This window comes from Lygodium microphyllum, chromosome 12 (assembly GCF_053477565.2).
Source record: "Lygodium microphyllum isolate KBCC chromosome 12, Lygodium_microphyllum_v1.1.10, whole genome shotgun sequence".
NCBI classification, from domain to species: Eukaryota; Viridiplantae; Streptophyta; class Polypodiopsida; order Schizaeales; family Lygodiaceae; genus Lygodium; species Lygodium microphyllum.
The window spans coordinates 34,422,643-34,446,083 of NC_141146.1; the positions used below are offsets into that span (position 1 = coordinate 34,422,643).

A 23,441-nucleotide genomic window follows, 5' to 3' on the forward strand; every position below is an offset into this window, starting at 1 on the left:
GGAGAAAGAGTGCCCTGTCCCTCTCTAGGCGCGGTTGATTTGAGTGGAAAAGATTAGTATTTGAGCTGCCATGGAAAAAGAGTGCCCCGTCTCTCTAGAGGTGCCAAATTCCAATATGTTGGCCCTTCTACCCTATATATTACCCCGGTCCCCACGCACATGAGAAGGATTAGAGTCATCCATCACTCGGACTGGATGCCAAATTCCAATATGTTGGCCTTTCTACCCTATATATTACCCCGGTCCCCACTCACATGAGAGGGATTAGAGTCATCCATCACTCGGACTGGATGCCCTCAAATCGTGTTGTTACTCCTGCGCTGATGATCGACCGGTTGGGACTCGGAAACAAAGTCAAATTTGTATTGTCAATTGCTTAGAAAACTAACGTTCTGAAAAAGGCAAGCGGTGATCGATGGAAACGCCAACCACGGTGGCAGCGACTATGGCGCCGGCGCTGGCGCTGGCGCCTGCCCCTGTGCCGGCACCCGCGACTGCCCCTGCCCCTGCTCCTGCTCCTGCTCCTGCTCCTGCTCCTGCTCCTGTCCCTACTCCTGTCCCTGCGCCTGCTCCTGCTTTGGCGCCTGCTCCCGCGGCTACACCATTGTCCACCCCTACGGAAGGAGTAAGCGAGCCCAGCAAGCCTTTAAGTCTCCGAGGCAGAAAGAAGCACAAATGCTCCGTTTGCGGCAACATAGCAAGATCGAGGTTCTCTCTTACATTTTGGACTCAGAATGGTTTTTAGAGAGCCCAGAATGCAGTTTTAAAGCTGGGCTTGTGATGCATCAAATCAGCTGGGTGTGAGGGTTTTCTGATTCAGAAAGGTTAGGATCTCTTTATAGCTTTTTACAGCCTCAACTGAGTTGAACACACAAAACAAACGGGTAATTTCTCTCCTGACCTTGTACGTACGTAATCGCTGAAGCAGAGTGGCTTTCAATGATGTGACGCTGCCCTACATTCCAAACAGCATGGCTATAGCCATCTTAACGCGATCATGGTCTTTTCCCGAACTTCAGAAAAGTTCTCCTCGATGTCTGTGTCCTTACATATCCCCTAAGCCATCTGTTAACAAACTTCCCACCAGTCACTCATTAACATCCTGTCCTCTACCAGTTGGGCTCTAGTTCATTTAAGACTAGTGACTAGCTTTCATGGGCAAGCGAAAAGCAAGATCTCAGTGACCCTTCTCATGGCTCGTGAAGTTAGGCATAGATAAACACATTAACCTTTACTTGCTCTGTTTAGTCTTTTTTACTTGTTTGTGAAATTTTGAGGGAGAAGTTTGATATTATGTCCTAGTAGTGTAATATCACCGGGTACAACATGATCTTGAATGCTTTCTGCATTTGGAAATTTGATGCATATGTGTTGTTGCTAGTAGAGATGAATTATTTGATGAGCTGTTACTAGCATCACATCATTCGGTACAGTATGATATCGGAGGCTTCGTGCATTGGAAAACTTGACACTGACTATTGTCATGGCTCGTGAAGTTATGTATACATAAACACATAAACCTTTACTTTCTCTATTTAGTCTTATTTACTTGTTTGTGAAATTTTGAGGGAGAGGTTTGATATCATGTCCTAATAGCATCATACCATTGGGTACAACATGATCTTGAATGCTTTGTGCATTTGGAAACTTAGATGCATATGTTTTGTTGTTAGTAGAGATGTATTGTTTGATGAGCTGTTAGTAGCATCACATCATTGGGTACAATATGATATTGGAGGCTTTGTGCACTTGGAAACTTGACATTGACTCTATTGTTATTATAGAGATCTATTCTTTGATGAGCCATGATAATATTTTGTTTCAGGTGAGCACATCTGCCCCATCTTCATCTCTATCCCTTAGGGTGAGAGCTTTTTGTTTCAGGTGAGCACATCCCCCCACCTTCACCACTATCTCTTTCCCACATAGAAAGACTCCTCAATAGTTAGAGACTACTCACGTTCAAGAGGTAGGAATCAATCAGCTACTAGACACTTGTGTGGGCTCACAAATAGTTGGGCCCCGTCAACATCAACTGTCTTCAATTCATCTAGGATCTATAGATACAAGACCCTAAGTGTGGTTTGAAAGTGTCCAGTAAAAGGAAATGCTAGGGCAAATAGAGAGAGACATAGAGTATACAACACACAATAAACACGATATTTGATAGATGCTCAATGAAGAAGAGGGTGTATAGAGTATGAGAATGATGTAAAGGGGCCTGAAGTGTGTGTGTCTCAAGGACCAAGGTAGAGGTGAGCCGAGAGAGGTGTCGGAGATGCTGAGGACAGATTTAAGAGTGTGTTGTACTTGAGATAGATCCCAAACTAAGCAGCTATCCACCTGTGCGATGCTGAAAGAATCCTTCCCTGCTGCATAGAGATACTGTAACATCAAATGCATCAGTATTGCTGATGTGGCAACCTCTGAAGCAGTCATAGCAGCCAGCAACTCCTTTGATGCAGAAATCACGGCCTTCTAGAGCCTTTGGACACCACAATCTGCACTGTATCTGCTGATGATGACAGGGCTGCAGTCCAAACAGCAACAATTCCACCGATTTGTGTGAGTATGATGATATGGCAGGCTGATGATGGCAGCTGGAGCAGGGTATGTTAGCCTGCCTATGTTAGTCATGCCAATCTGTCATCTCCTGGTTGTGAGCTCTTGTGAGAGTTTGATGGATACATGGGAGCTCTGGCATTCTAGAGAGCATTTCTTTTGTTTTAGGCACATTTCTTGTGCATTCCCTCGGTTTGTTAGTTGATTGACACCCCCTGCCATCGCCTTTCTGCCCCATGATTGCCTGGGACATCTTCCCATCATTTTCCCATTTTTTCTATGCAGTCAGACTGCATTTACTGCAGTCGTACCATCATCTGGTGCAGTCGGCCAGATTTAGGGCATACTCCTGTATGCAGTTGGCTAGTTTTGGTGGAGGTGGCTATATATAGCTGCACTCCTTTGCTTGGTAGATCACTTGTCTTCTGCAGGCTTTTGCACTCTCCGCCTCCGACACTTTGACTTTGGTGCTGCCATCATCATCTCAGCCTGATTTGGTGCCCTCATTGACGCTTAGGGCTGCATGCAGGGATTGATCAGACCTCATCATTGTATTTAGCATTCTTCTTCAGTCAGTGTAGTATTTCTTCCTTCATCTTCAGCTCACTCTCTTTTTTCGGGAAGATAATTGAATTAAGTAGCAATATTTACATCAGACCATCAGGTCTGCTAAGAAAAATAGAGCAAACACAAATCACCAAGACTCTAACACAAATATCACATAGAAAGGACAGCTGGTGTGGAGCGAACAATATCCAGCTAGGGAGTAGCAATGTCAGGAAGAACTAGATCAGTTGAAACCATAGAGAGAATTGCTATAACACTAAACCACGAACACAGGCCACATGACCATGGATGGCCGAGGCCAAATAAAAAATAAAGGCATTCCGAGAACGCCAAATATGCCACAGAGCCATGCATCTAAGGAAATGGAAGAGGCAAGAATAATCTGATTGCAAAGCAAAAATAGAAGCCATCCTTCCCATAATCCATGAATGGGCTGATATCCGCTTTGCTGAGTTGCTGAGAACTACACATAGGAAACAAAACTCCAAACGTGTCAAGCAATAGGGCAATAGACAAAGAGATGAAACAATGTCTCATCACATGTATGCAAAATACATAGCGACCCATGGGAGATCTTGGGAGCATGCAACACATCCTCAGTTGGAAGATCCCCAATAAGCAACCTCCACATGAACACTTTACCATGATAAGGAACCTTAGACTTCCAGAGTTGGAGGAATCTTTCCTGCAAATTCTTTTTGCTAACTCGAATATGCCATAATTTATTAGCCTTTCCATTGATCCATCTCTTGACCTTGACCATCTGATGATAGATTTGATTGGCTGATCTTTTCTCAAAATTAGCAGGAAGCAAAAACATCCAATCTCGCCAGAGAGACAATGGTTGTAAAGCAAGCAAAGGAGAGAACCTCTAAAGCTTGTCTTGTATGGACGATCAAATGTTATGATAGCCACGAGGCACCTGAAAGTGCTCCAAAATTGCCTCAACAAGATGTTCATGTTCCTTGCTCATAGATTGATGGGTCGGTCTCTTCAGTTTATGCTTGCCACTACCAACAATCTTATATCAGATTATGTTCATGCCAATGAGGGTAAAGCAAGCTCTTTATCAGAAGGGGATCACGTGGTTGCTATCATGGTAACTGACTTGGTTTTATAGCGGATTGTTGCTTTCCATGATGAGAGGGTAGCCATCTTTTATTTTACGAGATAGATTCCTTTGATTATTAAGATCTGTGCTTGGTTGCAGTCCATGCTTGTTAGTGTTGATGTACATCAAGATGATGTTTCAAGGCAAGTGCAGGTCCCTCTTGTTGAAGAGATTTATGATGGACCGAGAGGGTTTTTTCAAGTTCTTTTTTGTACCCCGAATGTGCATGCTCCCATTATGTAACGTATTCCTTTGTTCATGGATGGTTAGCTGGTACATATGGTCCCATGGGGGCCTATGGTTGAGTTTCAGAAGGTGCTTAGGCAGCATTCCCAATCTGGGTGGAGGTGGTTGATTTTCCTGTACATCTTTGGCGGCTTCTTTCTGTGGTTTTGAGAAACCTTGGTGAGGTGTTGGTTGAGCCCCAGTTGGCCTCCCACAATATGAACAAGGCTTGTATGCTTTGGAACACAGGAAAATATTGGCCAACTAAAATTAGTTTTGAGGTCCTTGGGTTGCAAACGTTGGTTTTTGAGCTTAAATGGGGCATATTTGCTGGACACTGTTTAGATGTGGTCAATTGGGCCATTTTATTTCCGAATGTGATAGAAGACCTGAGGTATCACAACGTTCCTTGGGTCCTGACATGGATATGCAAGAGTATGCTCCCAAGTAGATGGCTTAGCAGCAAGATGTTGTTCCTGTGCCTCTTGCCGTGCATGGACATGATAATGGAAATAAGGATGCCTCCCAAGTTGTTATTGAACGTGCATTGCACTTGGTTGGTCGGAATTTGCCTCCTGAGGGTCACTATGGTTAGACATAAAGCTAGATAGGAACCTCGTTCGACTCTTGCTCACCCATCTCCTCAACCAATTACTCGTTCGACTCCTACTCCTCAACCAATAGGAATCTGCCTCTTGAGGGTCACTATGGTTAGATGTAATGTTAGATAGGAATCTTGCTCGACTCTTGCTCACCCATCTCCTCAACCAATCACTCAGACTTTTCAACACAGAGGTAAGGGGTTTTATATGAAACCTCAATCTTCGTATATACCTACAGTTGGTGTGAATGATAAAAGGGCTTCGGATTCCAATGCGACACACTTTTGTAGCCTAGATACCCAAGAGATTGCTCCTCCTGTGAACATGAACATATATCTTGAAGTAAACTTCCTGCAATCAGGATGGCCAGCATAGTCTGCATTTGTGAACCCAACAACAGATGACTTCTGCTTACCAAAACAAATACACAAATCCTTTGCGTCCTTAAGGTATCTCATGATACCCTTCACTGCTTTCCAATGCTTTTTGCCAGGATATGCCATGTATTTGCTAACCACTCCCACCGCAAATGCAATGTTAGGACGTGTAGCAACCATTGTTGGGAATAAAGGGTCACCGTGCCTTTTATTGTGTTCGAGTGTGTTATACTTTGTACTTTATATATATTCAAAACCTAAAATGTGGCACACAAGTCATTGTACCGAACATCTAGTGTCGTGCTCACTCTCTATTGCTCTCAGCTCTTCTCATCTGCACTCTTAGCTCAGTTCATGATAGACTGTCTACAAACTGGTATTAGAGCACGCAGGTTGTGCACGTTTCACAAAGCTCATGACAAGCGAGCAGGAACTTCAGGCATTAGTTGTTAGTGTCTGATACATGTAGAAGAGGCGGCAAGGGCGACAAGCCGTAGACCAGGTAGTAGGTTCGACAGTAGTCGGTAGTAGGTTCGACAGTAGTCGGTAGGTCGTAGGCTGTAGGAAACAGTTGCAGGTGACTAGGTTGCAGGTGAGGCGACTAGGTGCAGGTGACACGAAACGGCATAGGAGATAAGGAGCATGGCCCGTGAAACAAGCTTTAGGCCACACCGCACGACCAAACCTGATGGGCTTCAGCGGGCGCTCCAACGGGAAAGGCAGACAGCCTTTAGCGGCGGGCACTCTGACGGGAAAGGCAGTGACCTGTTCAACAACAGGTCACATGTGAGGGCCGTGACTAGGCGGGTCGTCACGAACTTGACGGTCAATGTTTTTTTTTTCTCTTTGAAATTTAAAAGGAAAAAAAAGGAGGTTTTCTTTCCTTTCCCTACCGGACATTCACGTGTACAAGCACAGAATACAAATTTGTGCACATTTGCTTGTGGAAAATTGGGGCTTTTCTCGGATTTGGGGATTTTAATGCAGAAGTGGACATTCTGACCTAGAAATTGCGAAATCAGTGCACGATTGCCCGTGAAATTTTGGGGTTTTTTCACATTTCGGTGAAATTTGTGCACACCGGACCCGAAAAATTTGGGGCCTTTGCAAAATTTCATCAATTTGTGCAAGAATTGCCTGCTCTATGCATTTGGGTACTTGCATTGATGCAATTTGAACATATTATCTTCTTAAAATTTGGGGCTTTTAACCCTAATTGTCAAATTTTGCTCGGGAATGCCCTTGGAGCAGAAATTGTAGTGAAAATTTGGGGATTTCACATGTAATTGGTGGCTTGGTCTCTAATTGTGTTAGAAATTGCTTGAAGAGTGCAGCAAGTGACATTTTTTAATTCTGAAAATTTGTTTGCAGATCTGAAAATTTCTGCAATCCTGGGATTTTCATTACTGATTGTTACTCTTGTGCATTGTGGTCACTTGTGTTATATTTGGACTTGCCTTTGGTGACTGGTTAGTCAAATTGGAGCTGCAAATTATGGCTGGAAACAGTGACATTTTGCACATTAAGAAGCTTGAGGGTGCCCATAATTTTGCCATCTGGCAAAAACAATGCTACAATGTCTTGGTGCAGAAAAAACATGCAAAGCCCATCAAAACAAAGGGAATCAAACCAGTAGACATGGAAAGACGAGTGGGATGACTTGGACGAACTTGCTCACTCTACCATTGAGCTCTCAGTATCAGACAACTTGCTCTTCAACATTGAGAAGCTGAATTCAGCATATGCAATGTGGCAAAGGCTTGAAGAATTGTATGCTCAGAAAAGTGCAGCCAACAAGGTTTATTGGCTGAAAAAACTGATGGACTTTCGCATGAAGAGGGTACAGCCATGTCTGTACACTTGAATGAGTTTAACTCAATTTTCAGTTAGTTGATTGCTTTGGATTTTCATATTGATGAAGAGTTCAAAGCTACCTTCTTGCTATACAGCCTACCTGAAAGTTGGGATACTTTCAGGACAGCTTTGAGTAATTTGAATGGTCAACTCATAGAAACATGAAACAGGGAACGGGAATGGGGAACGGGGAACGGGGACAGGGACGGGGATGCCAAACCTAGGAAATGGGGACGTGGGAACGGGAACGGCATTTAAAAAATTAAAAATCATGAAAAAAATTTAATATTTCACTCATTATCCATGTGGACTTTGGAGTGTTAAAACCAAGGTATATAATCCACAAGGACAAATCATTTTAAGTTTTAACTTTAAGATATCATGCATCATTCTAAAACTACTCATTAGAAATTGAATTGCAACTTACAGGCTCAAGAGGTAAGCTATTCAATTATAAAATGCATAATACAAATGCCATAAATGTTAAAACAATGAACAATGAACTAAACTTTAAAGTCTAAGTTGAAAGAACATGCCTATGGTTCCATTGCCAAAAAACTTAAAAGATTACAAATATGAATTCTAATCTTTGAAAGAACATGCTCATTCTACAAATATAAAGTCTAATCTCTAGACTGAATCAAAATGCGGCATGCCAAAATAGCCCAAAGGGCAACTGCAAGATTGCAAGTACACATATAATATCGGCATGGCACAACAACCCAAGTGTCACACTGTCATCAATGATCATAATATCATATACAATGTACATGTGTCATGTATCATGATACTTATGATAAGTAAACTAAACCAAAGATCATGATCATGATCTGAGGCTGCTCTAGCTACTCCTGAAGTGCCAACCTCATCATTATGGGTACCATGAATTGCTGCATCTCCCTCAACATCAGCATGTGTTTTGTTATTATATTGTTACATAACATCCTCAAATTAGCACTAACGAATACTAGCTTGTTTACCCTCTCCACACCAAGACGGTTCTTCTTTGAAGTAATGTGAGCGTATGTACTTCACAACTGCTCCAAACAAGAGGAGCTAACTGACTGACTCAAAATACTGATGGCTAGTTGCTGCAACTAAGGACCATCTGAACCATAGTTCTCCCATCACAAAGCTGCCCCAATCTTACAGCAATTCTCTTATGTATCCCCACACCAAAAGAACTCCGAAAGGTCCTATAACATGAAAGTTGATCTCTGATCTTTCGTCTAGTGCCATGATCAGGCACTAGACAAGACAATATAAGTCTCCATGCATCCATAACCTTAGTGTTATTCTCCTGACCCTTGCCCTGGAACTTAGGATCCACAACAAATGTAGTTGCATGCATGGGTGAGCTATAGGAGTTTCACCTCGTCACAACTAAATGGCGTATCTTCTCATACGCCTCATCATTTGGTGCCAGCTCCTCAAACTTTTCATTCAGTCTATCCATAGCCTCATATACCTTGCCTATACAAGGTTGCATAGCATCCATAACCCTCAATAAACGCTCAATAGGTGATACCATAGCATCTATTTGCTTTACATCATCCCAAAAAGTGGAGTTATTTGCTTTCTCCAAGCATAAGATACCTGTAGGAGTATCTGCCAATGTTGATGAGGTGAACTCATCACTAAGAAATAACTGCCTTAAGGCACCACTGCATTATCTTAATTTGCCTAGCATCAAGAAGTTAAAGGCAAATTTAGTATTAGATTATTTTAAAAGTGTCTTCTTTGACCTCAAAGAGAAGTGATGGCGAAGAAATTGGTGATTCAAAACAAAGCTAACCATTTGAGCTCCTTGCTCTATGACAGGTGCAATCCATGACAGGTTACCAATATCCTTTAGTAGGTTGTTCAAGGAATGAGCCATACAATATGAAATTTTGATATGCGGATAATATCCCTAGATAATAGCACTTGCTGCCCTATTTGCGGGCTCTCCATTTGCAACAAATCCCACAACATGCTTTGGGCCAATAAGCTCAATACCTGTAATTCACTTTACTGCAAGTACATCTGTTGACTTTTCTATCTCCGATGCATCATGTGAAGATATGAAATACATTTCCCCATGAGAATAAGCAACCATACCATGAATGGATCGCTTGCATGTATTACTCCAACCATCAACAATCAAGGAAACTCCATTTTTAGCCCACAGGCTCTTTCTAGTCAATGTTGCTTGCTTAACAAGGCGCTTTTTCTTGTCGAGCAAAGTGGTGCGTAAGGTCTCTGATGATGGAGGTACATACGAAGGGCCATACTCACCAATCTTCTTGCACATTAATTTAAAATACTCTGACCTGGTTGCACAAAATTGAATGTGGTCATGATAAAAAAAACATGTCACTGATGTATCCACCTTTTCTTTCTTCTTGGGATCCCAACTAGCATCAAGTGTGCTTTGTCTACGCGCAACATGTGGCGTTGTTGATGCCATGGCTGATGCAATGCTTGCAATAGGTGTGGAGGTAGCACTTCCTGATACTGACCCTGCTCTAGACACATCTGATGGGGATGGTGTTACAAAAGTTGCAGGGTTAATTGCAACATGTCGTGGTCTAGATGCAAGATAAGCTTGTTGACCTGCTACATGGTCACGAAGCTCCCTTTGCTTTTCCAAGGTCACATTCGGACAAAACTGTATCTTTGAATTTGGCTCATGTAGGAGATGAGCTTAGACTTGATTATGCATAAAACGGAACAAGTGGCAATTGGTATTCCATATTCTAATATTTAAGTAACTTTAAAAAATTAAAATCAATAAAAATTCGAAATACAAATGCTCGGCTCAATGGATTATCTTGTTTGCTCCACTAGTTCGCTTGTATGGGCAAAGCTTGCAAGTCCATGGTCGAGATCCTTCACCACTCAATGGGCGGTTAGCATTTACTTCTTCCCACCATGACCAGGCATCGGACCATCTTCCTCGACCACCAGCCCGACGAACGGGGTGGGAAGATGAAGCCATTTCGGGCTGAAAATTGAAATAAAAAAGGCTAGTACCTAAGGATGATAAAAGTGAGTGTATGTGCCTATCATGTGTTGAATATGTGAGAGGCAAAAAAAATGGTGGGCTTAGCAAGACAAGCAAGCAAGGGTAGGGAAACTGCCTTTAGGAGAATTGCCGTGTGTTATGCTACGAATATGGTGGATCCTAGAGATGACCACTCCAAAAGACCGAAAAGGGATAAATGCGCACAGATGCATGTTGACATGAACAGAATGCCAATGCATAGGGTAATGCAAAGGGAGATGCAAGATGTCATACTCATGCAATATGCTATGCAACGGTGTCAGTGGGACAGTGCCCTCGCAGGGCAAGTGCTCACTTATCCAAGTGCCCTTTTACAATTAGGTCATCCTGATAGTGCAAATGAAGTTACAAATGCCCTTAATACAATACAAAAGAATAAGTGAATAAAATGTCTAAAAAACTATAAGCATCATCACTGTCATGATCAAGAGTAGGAGCTGCCCCCTCTCAAACTGGAAGGGAAAGCAAGAGGGAAGCACCCTCTCCCCGTCAAGCTGAAGTAGGGGAGGGTGTACCCAAGCCAATCCTGGGTAGCTGGTACTGAAGAACTGGCCGCTTGACCGCTTTGTTAAGATATCTGCAAAATTATTTGACGAATACACAAACTCTAGGCGAATAGTGTCTAGCTCAACCTGCTCTTTGGAAAAGTGGAAGTAGACTTCCACATGCCGTGTCGGTGGTGTGAAGATCGGATTGTCCGCAAGGGCAATGGCACTCTGGTTGTCACAGTAGACAACTGTGGGAGAGTCACATGGAAAATGAAGTGCCGCCAGTAAACTCCTCAAATAGATGGCCTCGGTGGTGCCATTGAAGAGAGCGCGATACTCAGCCTCGATCATGGAAGCCGCCACTGTCTCTTGCTTACGGTTGGACCAAGAAATGGGAGCCATGCCCAAGGTAAAGAGGTAGCCGCCATGGGAACGCCGAGTGTCAGGATCTCATGTCCAATTAGAATCAGTGTATCCTTGCAAACATAAACCAGAACCATATGTCAAGCCATAAGAAAAAGTACACCGCAAATAACGCAACACCCGAAGACATGCAATCCAATGTGACATCCTAGGTGCTGTGAAATACTGATTGAGTATGCTAATTGAGTAAGCTAAATCTGGCCTAGTGTGAGTTAACCAAAGAAGTTTTCCTACAACTGAACGATAGGTGTGTGCACCGAAGGGTTGTCCTAGGGTATCCTTCGACAAGTGGACAATAGGATCAATAGGCGTGGCCACTGGCCGTGTCTGATCAGAAGTGTATTGTTCCACAAGCTGAAGTGCGTACTTCTGCTACGACACAAAAATACATCCTCCAGAATGAACTACCTCCATTCCCAAAAAATAAGACAATAAACCAAGGTCTGTCATTTCAAATGTAGCTTTAAGCTTAGCCTTAATATCCGCTATGGCTGCAGAATCTAAAGCTGTGATGAGTAAGTCATCAACATATAGCAGGATATAGCTAACCCCCTCTGGAGTTGATTGAACATATAAGTTCGGGTCATAAGGGGTAGAATGGTATTCATGAGTCTGAAAAAATGGAACATACTCTGGATCTTGCTCTCCAATAGGGGGGCCCATCCCTGATGGAGGTCTCGACGGCCCTGCAACATCATTAGACTTACTCGCAATATCTGAAGAGTGAAATCCATGCATACCTTCATTTAGAAGCTTTTCTTGAAGGGCAATTCTTCGGTCGAGCTCCTCAATCTTCTTTTGTTGATAGGCTATGATCAGTTTATATTCCTCAGAGGTCAGCTTGCCTATCTTTTCTTCCATGTACTCAGATGTTTCTCCCACCATGTTGGAACTTTGTGGAGCAAGCTGATCGGCCCACTCTCGCTCGGTTCTCGGAATAGGCTGATCTGGAGACTGAATTGGTGTTGATGTGTTCGAAGTCATTTGAACCTACTGTTGTTATTGCTTTTGCGAAGAGCTTTCAAATCAAAAGCCTAGGTTTCTTAGAGAGTACCAGGCTCTGATACCATGTAAAGAAAAATACCCTAACATAGAAACATAAATAGAAACCGTACGACAAGGCACAGTCTGATAACAAGAACACAGTTAGGGTTAGGGTTAGAGTAACTCAGAGACAATGAACACGGTGAATAAATGAAATGATATGACTACTAATAATACGATGCTCATGCAGCAAATACACTATGTAGTGAATGAATATTGAACCTCGAACTCCTGTATCTCTAGGATCAGGGCAGGGGTAATGAGCTGGAGAGTGTGTCGTACTCCGAACGGATCCCGAATTGCAGGAAGGCAGCCTCCGGATATCGAACACCAGCAAACGCAGCAGTGAGAAGCTGGATCTGATGTAGACAGCAATGAGGAGAGAGAAAGACTAAAAACAGAGTTTGTAGGAGACAGAAAGATTGAAAACGCAGGCAGGACAACTTGCAGGAGAGAGAAAGACTAAAAACGGAGCCTGCAGGAGAGAGAACTACTGTGTGGATTTTAGCCATTAGCCACCTACCATTTGCTAACTAGCCATCACTGGCTGCAATCCATCACTATCCAACCCTAGGTGGTCAGTTTCCAGTCATTGCCTTGCGGTTTGGAGGTCTCCATCTGCTGTGTCATCATAGCATGTGATTAGCTTGTGTTTTTAGCATTTGGTGCAAGGCGAGAGATTGCTATCATCTCTCCTACTAGGTGATTGTTACAGTACCTGCGTTTTTGCTGTCCAGCAAGCCACCTACATCAACAAACACCTCTCCCATTGTTGCGTGAAAGTTCTCTACCTTGGGTGATCAGTTTTCAGCCTTCTTTGGTATATATTGCTGCATTTATCAAATTTCACGCTCCAACTATTGTGTTTTAGTGACTAGTATGTTGCCCTTCATTATTCAGCACTCTCTTATCTCTGATTGGGGGTCACAGTACGTGGGATCCCTTGTCGGTGGATGTCAGTCTTTGACACTGTTGCTGTATCTTTGGGCACTTTGTTCACTTTCATTCATTTACAGTTTTCATTTACTTCAGAGTTGTGTTCTTTCTCTCTCCTTTTGCTTGTGTCTGTTTTTGTGCTTGAGTTTTTGAGTTTTGCTTTTAGGGTTTGAGTTTTGCATGTCTATATTTGTATCATTGTGTTTCTATTGTGGTCATACACTTTGTGTTCCCTCAGTGCAAGCCTAGCAGCTAGTGTACAATTTTCTTCACACAACCATGCATTAATTACTAAAAGAGTCTAAAGCTGTTAAGATTTCAGTATTTTAATAATAGAATTGGCCATATGGCATGTTTGTATCGTTGTGTTTCTATTATGGTCATACACTTTGTGTTCCCTTAGTGCAAAGCCTAGTAGCTAGTGTACAGTTTTCTTCACACAACCATGTATTAATTACTAAAAGAGTCTAAAGTTGTTAAGATTTCAGTATTTTAATAATAGAATCGGCCATATGGCATGTACATACAACTTGTAAATCAACCTATTAACTCTTTAAGACTTAGTTTGTAAATCAGCCCATTTCAAAACTAGCCATAATTCATGAAATTAGAGATATAATAAATAGCTATAATCGAGATTCGTAATATTATTTAGTGATGGTACATAAGCGATAATTAACGATAAGTCCAACAAATGTGTATCATAAAGCTACAAAATGTGCACTAAAGATGCAAGTTAGAAGAGCTACTAGTTTATGCTAAGTCAATACTTAAGTCTCAAGAGTATAAGTGTTCTCATTCATGGAACATGACTCTCATGGGTATAAATGCTTAGGCTATTGAACAACATCTTTATTATCACCATCATCATCAACATTATCATCAAATTTATCCTATTACATAAAAGAGTTAGCCTTTGGAATTGATGTACGAGCTAGCAAGCGATGATTAAAGGTAACATAAACTAAGTCATTCGTCTTCATTTCATCAAGATAGATTTTTTTTCTTCACATGAATATGATTGAACGAACTTTATAGTTGTTCTAAACAAGAAGAGCTAACTATTTAGGTAAGAATATGAATAGTCAAACCCTATAGCTTTGGAGCTTTTGCTCCATAATTCTCTCACCATAAAGTAGCTTTAATATGTGTCTTCATCCTTTAGTGTATCTTGTGTACCAAACGTTTCTAATGTTTGCGAATACAAAGAGAGGGTTTTTTACTTTACGATATAACTATAGAAACATGAAATGGGGAACGGGAACGGGGAACAGAGATGGGGACAGGGACAAAAATGCAAAACCTAGGGAACGGGGACGTGGAAACGGGAACGGCATTAAAAAAATTAAAATTCATGAAAAAAAATTAATATTTCACTCATAATCCATGTGGACTCTGGAGTGTTAAAACTTAAAACCAAGGTATATAATCCACAAGGACAAATCATTTTAAGTTTTAACTTTAAGATATCATGCATCATTCTAAAACTACTCATTAGAAATTGAATTGCAACTTACAAGGCTCAAGAGGTAAGCTATTCAATTATAAATAATAAAATGCATAATACATATGCCATAAGTGATAAAACAATGAACAATGAACTAAACTTTAATGTCTAAGCTAAAAGAACATGTCTATGGTTCCATTGCCAAAAAACTTAAAAGATTACAAATATGAAATTGAAGTCTAATCTTTGAAAGAACATGCTCATTGCCCAAAAAAAAACTACAAATATAAAGTCTAATCTCTAGACTAAAGCAAAATGCAGCATGCCAAAATAGCCCAAAGGGCAAGTGCAAGACTGCAAGACTCAAGTACAAATATAATATCGGCATCGCACAACTGTCAATAGCCCAAGTGTCACACTGTCATCAATGATCATAATATCATATACAATGTACATGTGTCATGTATCATGAGACTCATGATAAGTAAACTAAATCAAAGATCATGATCATGATTTGTGCATCTTTAGAAGGCCCATAAATTTCTGCACTTTCATTTATACCTACATGTACATAAGGCTCCTGACAACCATCATCATCATTCATCAAAGTGATATTCTTATCATGTCATGATTTCAGCTCATCAAATACCACATCTCTTGAGACCAATGTCTCATGAGTAGAAGGATTGTAGCATTTGTACGCTTTCCTATCTTGTGCATACCCAATAAAGATGGCCTTTTCTGCCTTTGGATCGAGCTTCTTCCTCTTTTCATCTGGAACATGTACATATGCCAAGCATCCAAAAACCTTAAGATGGCTGATATCCGGCTTTATCCCATAAAGCCTCTCATAAGGAGTCACCTCATGTATACCTGTTGTTGGTGTACGATTCATGATATACACTGCAGTCATTACAGCCTCTGCCCAATATGCATTTGGTAGGCTTTTCTCATTCAACATGGATCTAGCCAATTGCATGATCACCCTGTTTTTCCTTTCTGCCACACCATTTTGTTGTGGTATGTACCTGCATGTCAATTGCCTTTTAATTCCATGAGCTGCCAAGAAGTGATCAAAGTCTTTAGAAACATATTCTCCACCACTATCAGATCTCAAGCATGAGATGTAGTAAGCCAATTCTTTCTCCACATGTCTCTTAAAATCCTGAAAAGCATCCATGACAGCACTCTTGTGCTTTAGCACATACAACCATGTGTACCTACTATAGTCATCTATGAATGATACATAGTAACGTGATCACCCAAGAGACGCATTTTGTGAGGGTCCCCATACATCAGAATGTACAAGCTGTAATGGTCTAGTAGTGGTGCTTACATGCCTCATAAATGGAAGCCTTGATTGCTTTCCAAATTGACAAGACTGACATACATGTCCCAATTCCACATGCTTGAACTTAGGAAGTCCAAGTATAACTTGCTTATGCTGCATATTCTTCAACTTTTGAACATTTACATGTCCAATCCTTTTATGCCATATCTCAATGTCCCTTATTGCAGCATTTTCATGTGAGTACATAGCAGCATTCAATGCTGGAATTTTCTTATCCAATGTAAACATCTTGCCATTTCTTTTGTCTTTAGCAATGAGTTTGCATCCTTGACCATACTCTTCAATGTAACATCCATCTCTATTGAATCTAACTTGTAGATTCTGTTCAGCCGTTTGTCCCACAGAAAGCAAGTTTTTGGTTATGGAGGGTACATGTAACACATCATAGAGACTCTTTTTTCTGTCACCATGCATCATCAAGGGAACAGTACCTGTATGCATAATGTCATATTGCGTATCATCGCCTGTGTAAACATATCCATGAGCACCTTCTACCAATGTGTCAAACCACTCTCCATGAGGAGTCATGTGGTTAGATGCCCCTGAGTCTATATACCATACATCATCTGCTTTGCCGTGTACAGGCAACCCTTTGTTCACATGTTGCATTGCAAACAACCTGTCATCCTCCTGCATACCACTAGAAGAAGCATAATTACCATGTTGCTTCCCTCTTGCTCTCTGATTATTTTACTTTTTGTAGCAATCCTTAGCTACATGCCCGTATTTGCCACAATAATGGCAATCCTTATTTGCATTTGATTGCTGTCCATGACTCATTTGAGGCTGCTGCCAAGTGCCTCTTTCTCTAGGTGAATAACCTTCTCTTTCACGAGCATTTGAGGCACCTCTATTTGCTTGAGGCTGCCTATTTTGCCATCCAGTAGCTTGCTGTCCACGGGCGGCATATGCATTTCCAGCACCTCTTCCTCGAAAATTTGATCTTTCTCTTCTACCTCTACCCCTTTGATTGGAGTAGAAGACACTGTTCCTACTGCTTTTAGACCCACTGGAACTTGTATTGAGTCTAAGTTTCACTTCTTCATGCAATAGAAGTGCTACAAGTTCATCAAAGTCAGGCTGCTCTTGACGCACTGAAATGGAAGTATCAAACTGCTTATATTCCTGTCCAAGTCCATGGAGGGTAGTAGCCACCAAATCATCATCCTCAACTTCAGCTCCAATTGAGCCTAGTTGTTCTGCAATGGATTTGATCTCACTGACATAGTCCTCAATAGACCTTCCATTCTTGGATATGTGGTTGAATTTTTGCTTTAGTTGTGTCTTTCTTACATGAGTGACATGCCCATAATTCTTCATCAATAAGTCCCAAGCAGCTTTCGGGGAAGTACAATTTGCAATTTGCATAGCCTTTGTGTCTGACACACATAATGACAACCAATGCAAGACCTTGCTGGCCTTTTCCAACCAAGTCCTTTGTGCCTTTAACTGATCCTGTGTTGGAGGTCTATCCTGCGGTAGTTTGGGCTCATCTTCAAGACCTGTAACTAGGTTCCAATAGCCTCTTCCAATTAAAAAATTAGACATCCTGAATTTCCATAGAACGAAATTGTTGTAGTCCAGCTTCTCACCAACTATCTGAGTGATAGTATCCTTCTCTCCTATGTTTGCCATTTCAAAGTCTTAAGCTTTGCAAAACCAACAATTTCTCAAAATGCCAGTAGGTAGTACCCTTTAGTGATCTGTAGTACAACCAGTTTTTACTGCAATCAGTAGTCTGTCAAATCAGCTTCATAGAAGTCAAGCTTGAGCATACAATGCTCTTGAGTATGCACACATCTATCAGTGACCATTTAGTGCCACACTACCGACATCTGTGATGAGCACCCTTGAACTCCACAAATACATTCAATTCCCAAAAAAAACACAGATTTCAGCTTATATGACTGCATAAGATCCAGTACATGCAGGAAATAAATACTCAGTATTCCTTTACAGTCTGAATGTATAGTGGAAGGAAGTTTATACATGGAGCCAAGACCTCAACACAAGAACATTGGGAAGGATCCTGTATGCAAGTGTAGCATAATCAAAGGCCTCTAGTCATTCAAGGATCTTGGTTCATAAAAGTTGATTGCTGTCTTTGCATAGCTCTCAGAACTCCTGACCAGTCATTGCATTTTACCACTATGCATCATAAATGGTCATCTGATTAAGCATTGAAATCGGCTCTGCAGTTGACCTTTTGCATGGTAAGAGTCTTTGTCCTGCCAGATGTCTCATACATGACTCCCAGCACTAAAAAACAGCTCATATGGCATACTGGCTCTGCAAAGTTCTTATCAAAGATGCTGTCAATGACATCATCTAACAACAGCATATCTGAATCTGCCATGAGGCCCACAACCATCTGCTTAAGTTCTTCACATCCACTGTATCCAGTTTGCTTCAAATCATATAACTTGAATGCAACAGTAAATGACATCTCTGCTACAAGGTTTAGAGGATTTTCATGTGGTAGGGGCTTCTTTGAGAAACCACACTGTAGTGACCATCCAGATGTCTGCAAGTGTTAGGGAATTTCCAACCAAATATGTGTTTGAAAGCAATGCAATTGCACAACTCTGTCTTACTATCTCATCCCGCCATGGATCGATCTACCTACCTTCTGGCCTTCCAATCCGAGCAGAATTTTACGCACAGATCCATTGATATAATCAAGAATGTCATTGATAGTCTCTGGATCTGCCAGAACCTGCTCTGCAGCAAAAGTGGAAATATACATGCACGTGTTGCACATAAAACTTGGTGACACACCTACTCCAGCAGCCTGATCAAATGGCAGCCTGTGGGACGTCTGGAACCAACAGATTTTTCCCTAGAGCATAGAATGCGGTCTCTCATGCCTCAAGAATTGTTTATGTGCATGATGAAAAATCTAAAATCCTGACTGCGATCCAGTTTTTTTTTCCTGGGCCATCTCTATTGCCGAAGAACACCATCTTGCGGGCATGGCTGACGGAGGACGAGTGTCTCAGCATTGCAGAGACGTATGTACCAGAGGTACTTGAGGTATTGCAAGTTTATGCTACCGGAGTGTTGGGAGCATCTTTCACAGGAGCAGGCGTCGCCATGGCTGTAAACGTGCACAACAGCAGCGCAGGTGAAGGCTGCACATTACTTGGAAGCTCTCTTTACGAATATGCTGTCATTGACCAGTGGATTGATGTTGCTACTATCGAAATAGATGCAAACCTTAGCAGATGGTTATATCCATTGTTAGGATATATGCCGTATGTACCAGAGGCTTCTGATGCAGCCTTGGCAGGCTTAAGGAAAGCCTTAACTGTTTGAAGGGAATACAGATTTAGAACGGCTTCCTACCCGTTGTGGTGCACGAGAAGCTCCTCAGCTGCTGCTGTTAAACTTACCCTTGCATGGAAGCTTCTTTCTTCGGGATGTCTGTTGCCACACTTAGAACTCCGAGCTCTGCATATCATAAACGGAACATGTTGTATCTCTTCCTGGCAGGAAAATGGAGACCCGAAGAATGGAGAAGTAGCTTTTCTTCACAGCTTTATCTCTTTGTGATAGCAGATCGCAGTAATGGGAGCTTCTTGGACTAACGCAGACTCAACAGCTCTGATACCATATTAAAGTTCAAAGAGAAAGGGATGGAGACAAAGGCACAGACATCAGGGTAGCAGACATGCTCCTTGTAATTCCATTCCATCAACACACAGTCTCCCTAAAATCAACTGTATGTACAACACACATACAAAGATCAATTGACCTAGATCTAATCATGGTTAAGTCAGTGTGACTTAACCTTATTCACTAAGGTAAACAACTGACAGAAGACTAATGAGCTTGAATCTCAACAAAGAGGGCTTGGGGGGGGGGGGGGGGGGGGGGGGGAATGCATGGCTGGAAAAGGGGGTGGGATGAGGTATTCAAGGCTTCCCAACCCCCCAAAAAGTGCCATGCAGGCAGGCGGAACGTGTAGGAGTAAAGGCGGGGGTGTAGGAAACGCGTGACACAGGACGTAGGATGCGCAGGTGAGGTGGCCCAAATAGGCCCAAAATCATGTACGAATCCATACGGATACGTACCGTACGTCGTACGGAGTCAACTATGCTTGGAGCTAGTCACATTTGAAAGCAGACAAAGCTTCTTGGAAGATGAGCGAGCCAAGGGAGAATCCTGCGCTTGATAAATCTGAAGGAAGTCAAACTTGGTCATAATGGTGAAAGTAGATGTGGATGAAGAGGTTGACTCTGTCACTTTATTTCACGCCAAGACAAAGGTGAGGGTATTTCTTCTAGCACTTCTACTTGGGATGTCAGGTCTTCCCACAATGGTGACACTTGGGAAAGCTCTTGTGCTTGCTCTTTTCGTCAGATTCAGAATGAGATGATGATTCCAATTCGATTTTCTTCCCTTTCTTCTTTTTTCCTTTCCGGGATGGATTAGCTGCAAAAGAAAAGTTGATTGTAACACCTCCCAAGTGATGTTATCCAACACGTGTAGGTGAAGAGGTTGTGTAGAAGACATCATACTTGGTAGATGGAAGATGTGACAAGAGTGTCATAGCCATGTCCTTTGATTGGATAATCTTCAAGGGATCTTGACTCATCTCGAATCTTCTCCATCGTATTGATGTGGTCCTTTACAGTGGAGGGATCTGCTATAGATAGTTGTTGTAGCCTCATGTCAAAGTCATCTAACGAGCAAATATTTTGACTCACATAAGGAAGGTAACCAGGCTCAAACTTTGGTGGGGTGCGGGTGTGTCTAACATGAACAAGGAGAGTATTGTAGTTTAGGGAAAAGGAAGGAGGGGTCATGGGAGTTGAGCCTGTCCTCGAGGGCGTCGAATTTGTGGAAGCAAATGAATGGGGATCCACGATAGGTCAAGGATGTAAGGATTGTAGCAAAATCCCATAGGTCAAAGGTGCCCACGATCTCCTTGATCTTACATGATCAAATGGCATAATTTGTCCCATCCAGCTTTTGGTCTAGGAAAAGGTGGGAATGGACGGGCACTAGCAGTTGAGGTGCCATAAGGGTGAGACTGGGAACAGATGTCTGGGAAAGGGAAGGGGGAAAAGAAACACAACTGCATGTGTTTTAATCTATAAAAAGAGTTGTATTTGGTTCCAACCAGCACAGGCTTGATACCAAACTTACATGTTTGATTCCAACCAGCACATTATCCAAACTTACAAGAAGTGATCTCATGTTGCAGGTGTCCCTTCCATTCATGTAAAGGTTGCTGTGTCAAAGCAAAGAATCCTTGCTATATTCATGGTATTATATACAGCTTCTTTGATTGTGATGATTTTGAAAGTTAAGTTTGCAAGTGCTTGAGAGTGCTGACCGATCTGCCTTTCATGTCCTCAGTTTTCAAAAACATCACTCCTGGTGAAACAGCCCAAGTTTCTGCTGCTGCAGCTTCTGCTTCTGCTGGTGCACCTTCTCCTCTGCATCCACCAGTTACGCCTACATTTGCAAGACATCCTTTTGACAGCCTTAGGTTGAGGACGTTCAAGCCTCTGGGAAATGCTACTCGAAAGGTTTGTTTGATGACTATGAATTCTAGAAGGCTCTCTTCTGTTTTTCACAGTTTAGGGCATCTTTCTATTTTGACTCAAGTGGATGCTTGAATCTGTTACAGGAAGCAGCCATAGTAAACAGCTGGAGATTTCAAAAACTGAAGGAACATAGAGAAGGCCTTATTGCTGAAGAAGATGAAGCTTTTGATAGGTACATGCAAAATGTCTCTCTTCTAGAGGAAGTCTTCTCTTTGAATGCTCAGAGACTGGAGGGTGTCTCGCTGGAAGGCCATTTACTGGTTGATAATGGCTCAGAGGTTGGATCCACCATGGCTGGAGGGGTTGATGTTACTTTGTTGACTACTGCACTTCGAGTGAGGCAGAGAAGCACCTTGAAGAGAAAAGAAGCACATCGACTCAAGCTAAAGCGTATGATTGATCGTAGCCTACAAAAGCTCCATAGCAGGGGTGAACAGGAGGATGTTTTGTTGGAAAATGAAGATTTTTACATGGGTTTCAATGGTGCTCGCAGAGAGACAAGGAAAATCAAAGTTCAGAGCATAGAAGGGAAAGAGAGATTAAGAAAGATGGATGTTTTCAATGCTCTGTTTGAGAAAGTAAAACACATGGAAAACAAAGAAGATTTTGATGCATGCATGAGGACTTACAAAGAAAACTTTGTAAGCAGAGAGACAAGTATGGACCAATCAAGCAGCCTGCCTGAGCATACTGAGAGCCAGCAAGGGGGTGAGAATATATTTGGAGTGGGTAACATGGAGAGCCCCAAAAGGTCACAACTTGTTAATGAAAATGGGAAGGGTAATGTTTCAGATCTTATATTTAATTCATTCTACAGGTCAAAAGTGGATCAAAGGGGTGTTGTAAAAGGATGGTGGAAAGTAGACAGCACTTCAGGTGTTGGGATTGATGATATTGATTCGTCGTGTTTACATACTCTTTGAATGTCATTTTCCTCTGTATCCACATTGCCCTATAAGAGATTCTCTTAGTGCAGTTATATGATTGCCCCTGATTAAGAATACAGTGCATTAATACTGAATGGTTGTTGTTGGTCAAAGGAAGGTTCTTAGGTCTTCCTTTCTCTTCCTTCTATAAGATTACAGTGCATTAAAAACGTGGTTATTGGTCAAAGAAAGGTCGTTAGGCCTTGAGGGACAGATAGTGATATTGAAAGGAAGGTACGATCACCAAAAACTTTCATCTTCTTTCACTGTACTGGAGGTTTGCAGACTATGCTTTCATAGTACCAGAGGCTAGTTGCACAAATTATGAGCCTCAGATTTGAGCATGTAAATAAATGACCAGTGCAGGATATGGCATCAACACTGCTCATTTCTTTTTGTGCCAATGGCACCCCGAAGTGGATTGTAACTAAAATCTTGGTGTGTCTCTTTGTCTATGCCTTTGAGGCATCTTAAAGGATGTTAATACAAGTCTCACTCACCCACTCACACACTCTCTCTCATGTCTATATTTTTATCATGGTATAAGAGCTAGACTCTTCGATACCTGATAACTAATCAAAACTGCATTAAATATTGTTTGCAAGTATTTTTCAGCAAGCTTAGCATTGTGAATGCTTGGCCTCCTACATGTCAAAACATCATGCTGAAAAGTATGAGCCTTATTCTATATGAAGTGCATGAAGTTATATTATAAAAAACTAATTGGGTGCTTTTGTAGCTAATTTAATTCTTGTACTCTCTATTGTCAAAAGAAATGGTCCAAAATGCACGTGCCTCAAGAAATCTGCACATTGGCCTTCGGGCTTTGATCTTCATCCATTGTCATATAGAACACCATGACATTCCTAATGATTTAGTTGGAAGTAAGCTTGATCCTAGTAGGCAATATGGGCATTAAGCAAATAG

The 23,441-nt window shown here is 41.8% G+C and overlaps 1 protein-coding gene across 1 annotated transcript; it reads left to right on the forward strand.

The window, feature by feature from the left end:
- The first annotated feature begins 273 nt into the window (after window positions 1–273).
- LOC148027629 (uncharacterized) lies at window positions 274–23,099 on the forward strand. Its single transcript, XM_087689336.1, has 4 exons — window positions 274–708; window positions 21,243–21,304; window positions 21,398–21,570; window positions 21,672–23,099. The coding sequence occupies exons 1-4, from the start codon at window positions 416–418 to the stop codon at window positions 22,509–22,511; spliced, it is 1,368 nt and encodes a 455-aa protein (XP_087545462.1). The 5' UTR covers window positions 274–415; the 3' UTR covers window positions 22,512–23,099.
- The last annotated feature ends 342 nt before the right edge of the window (window positions 23,100–23,441 follow it).

Coding starts and splice junctions, on each gene's coding strand:
- LOC148027629 (XM_087689336.1), top strand. CDS start 416: ATGGAAACGCCAACCACGGTGGCAGCGACTATGGCGCCGGCGCTGGCG. Junction 21,305..21,397: donor GAATCCTTGCTATATTCATG/GTATTATATACA, acceptor TCATGTCCTCAG/TTTTCAAAAACATCACTCCT. Junction 21,571..21,671: donor TGGGAAATGCTACTCGAAAG/GTTTGTTTGATG, acceptor AATCTGTTACAG/GAAGCAGCCATAGTAAACAG.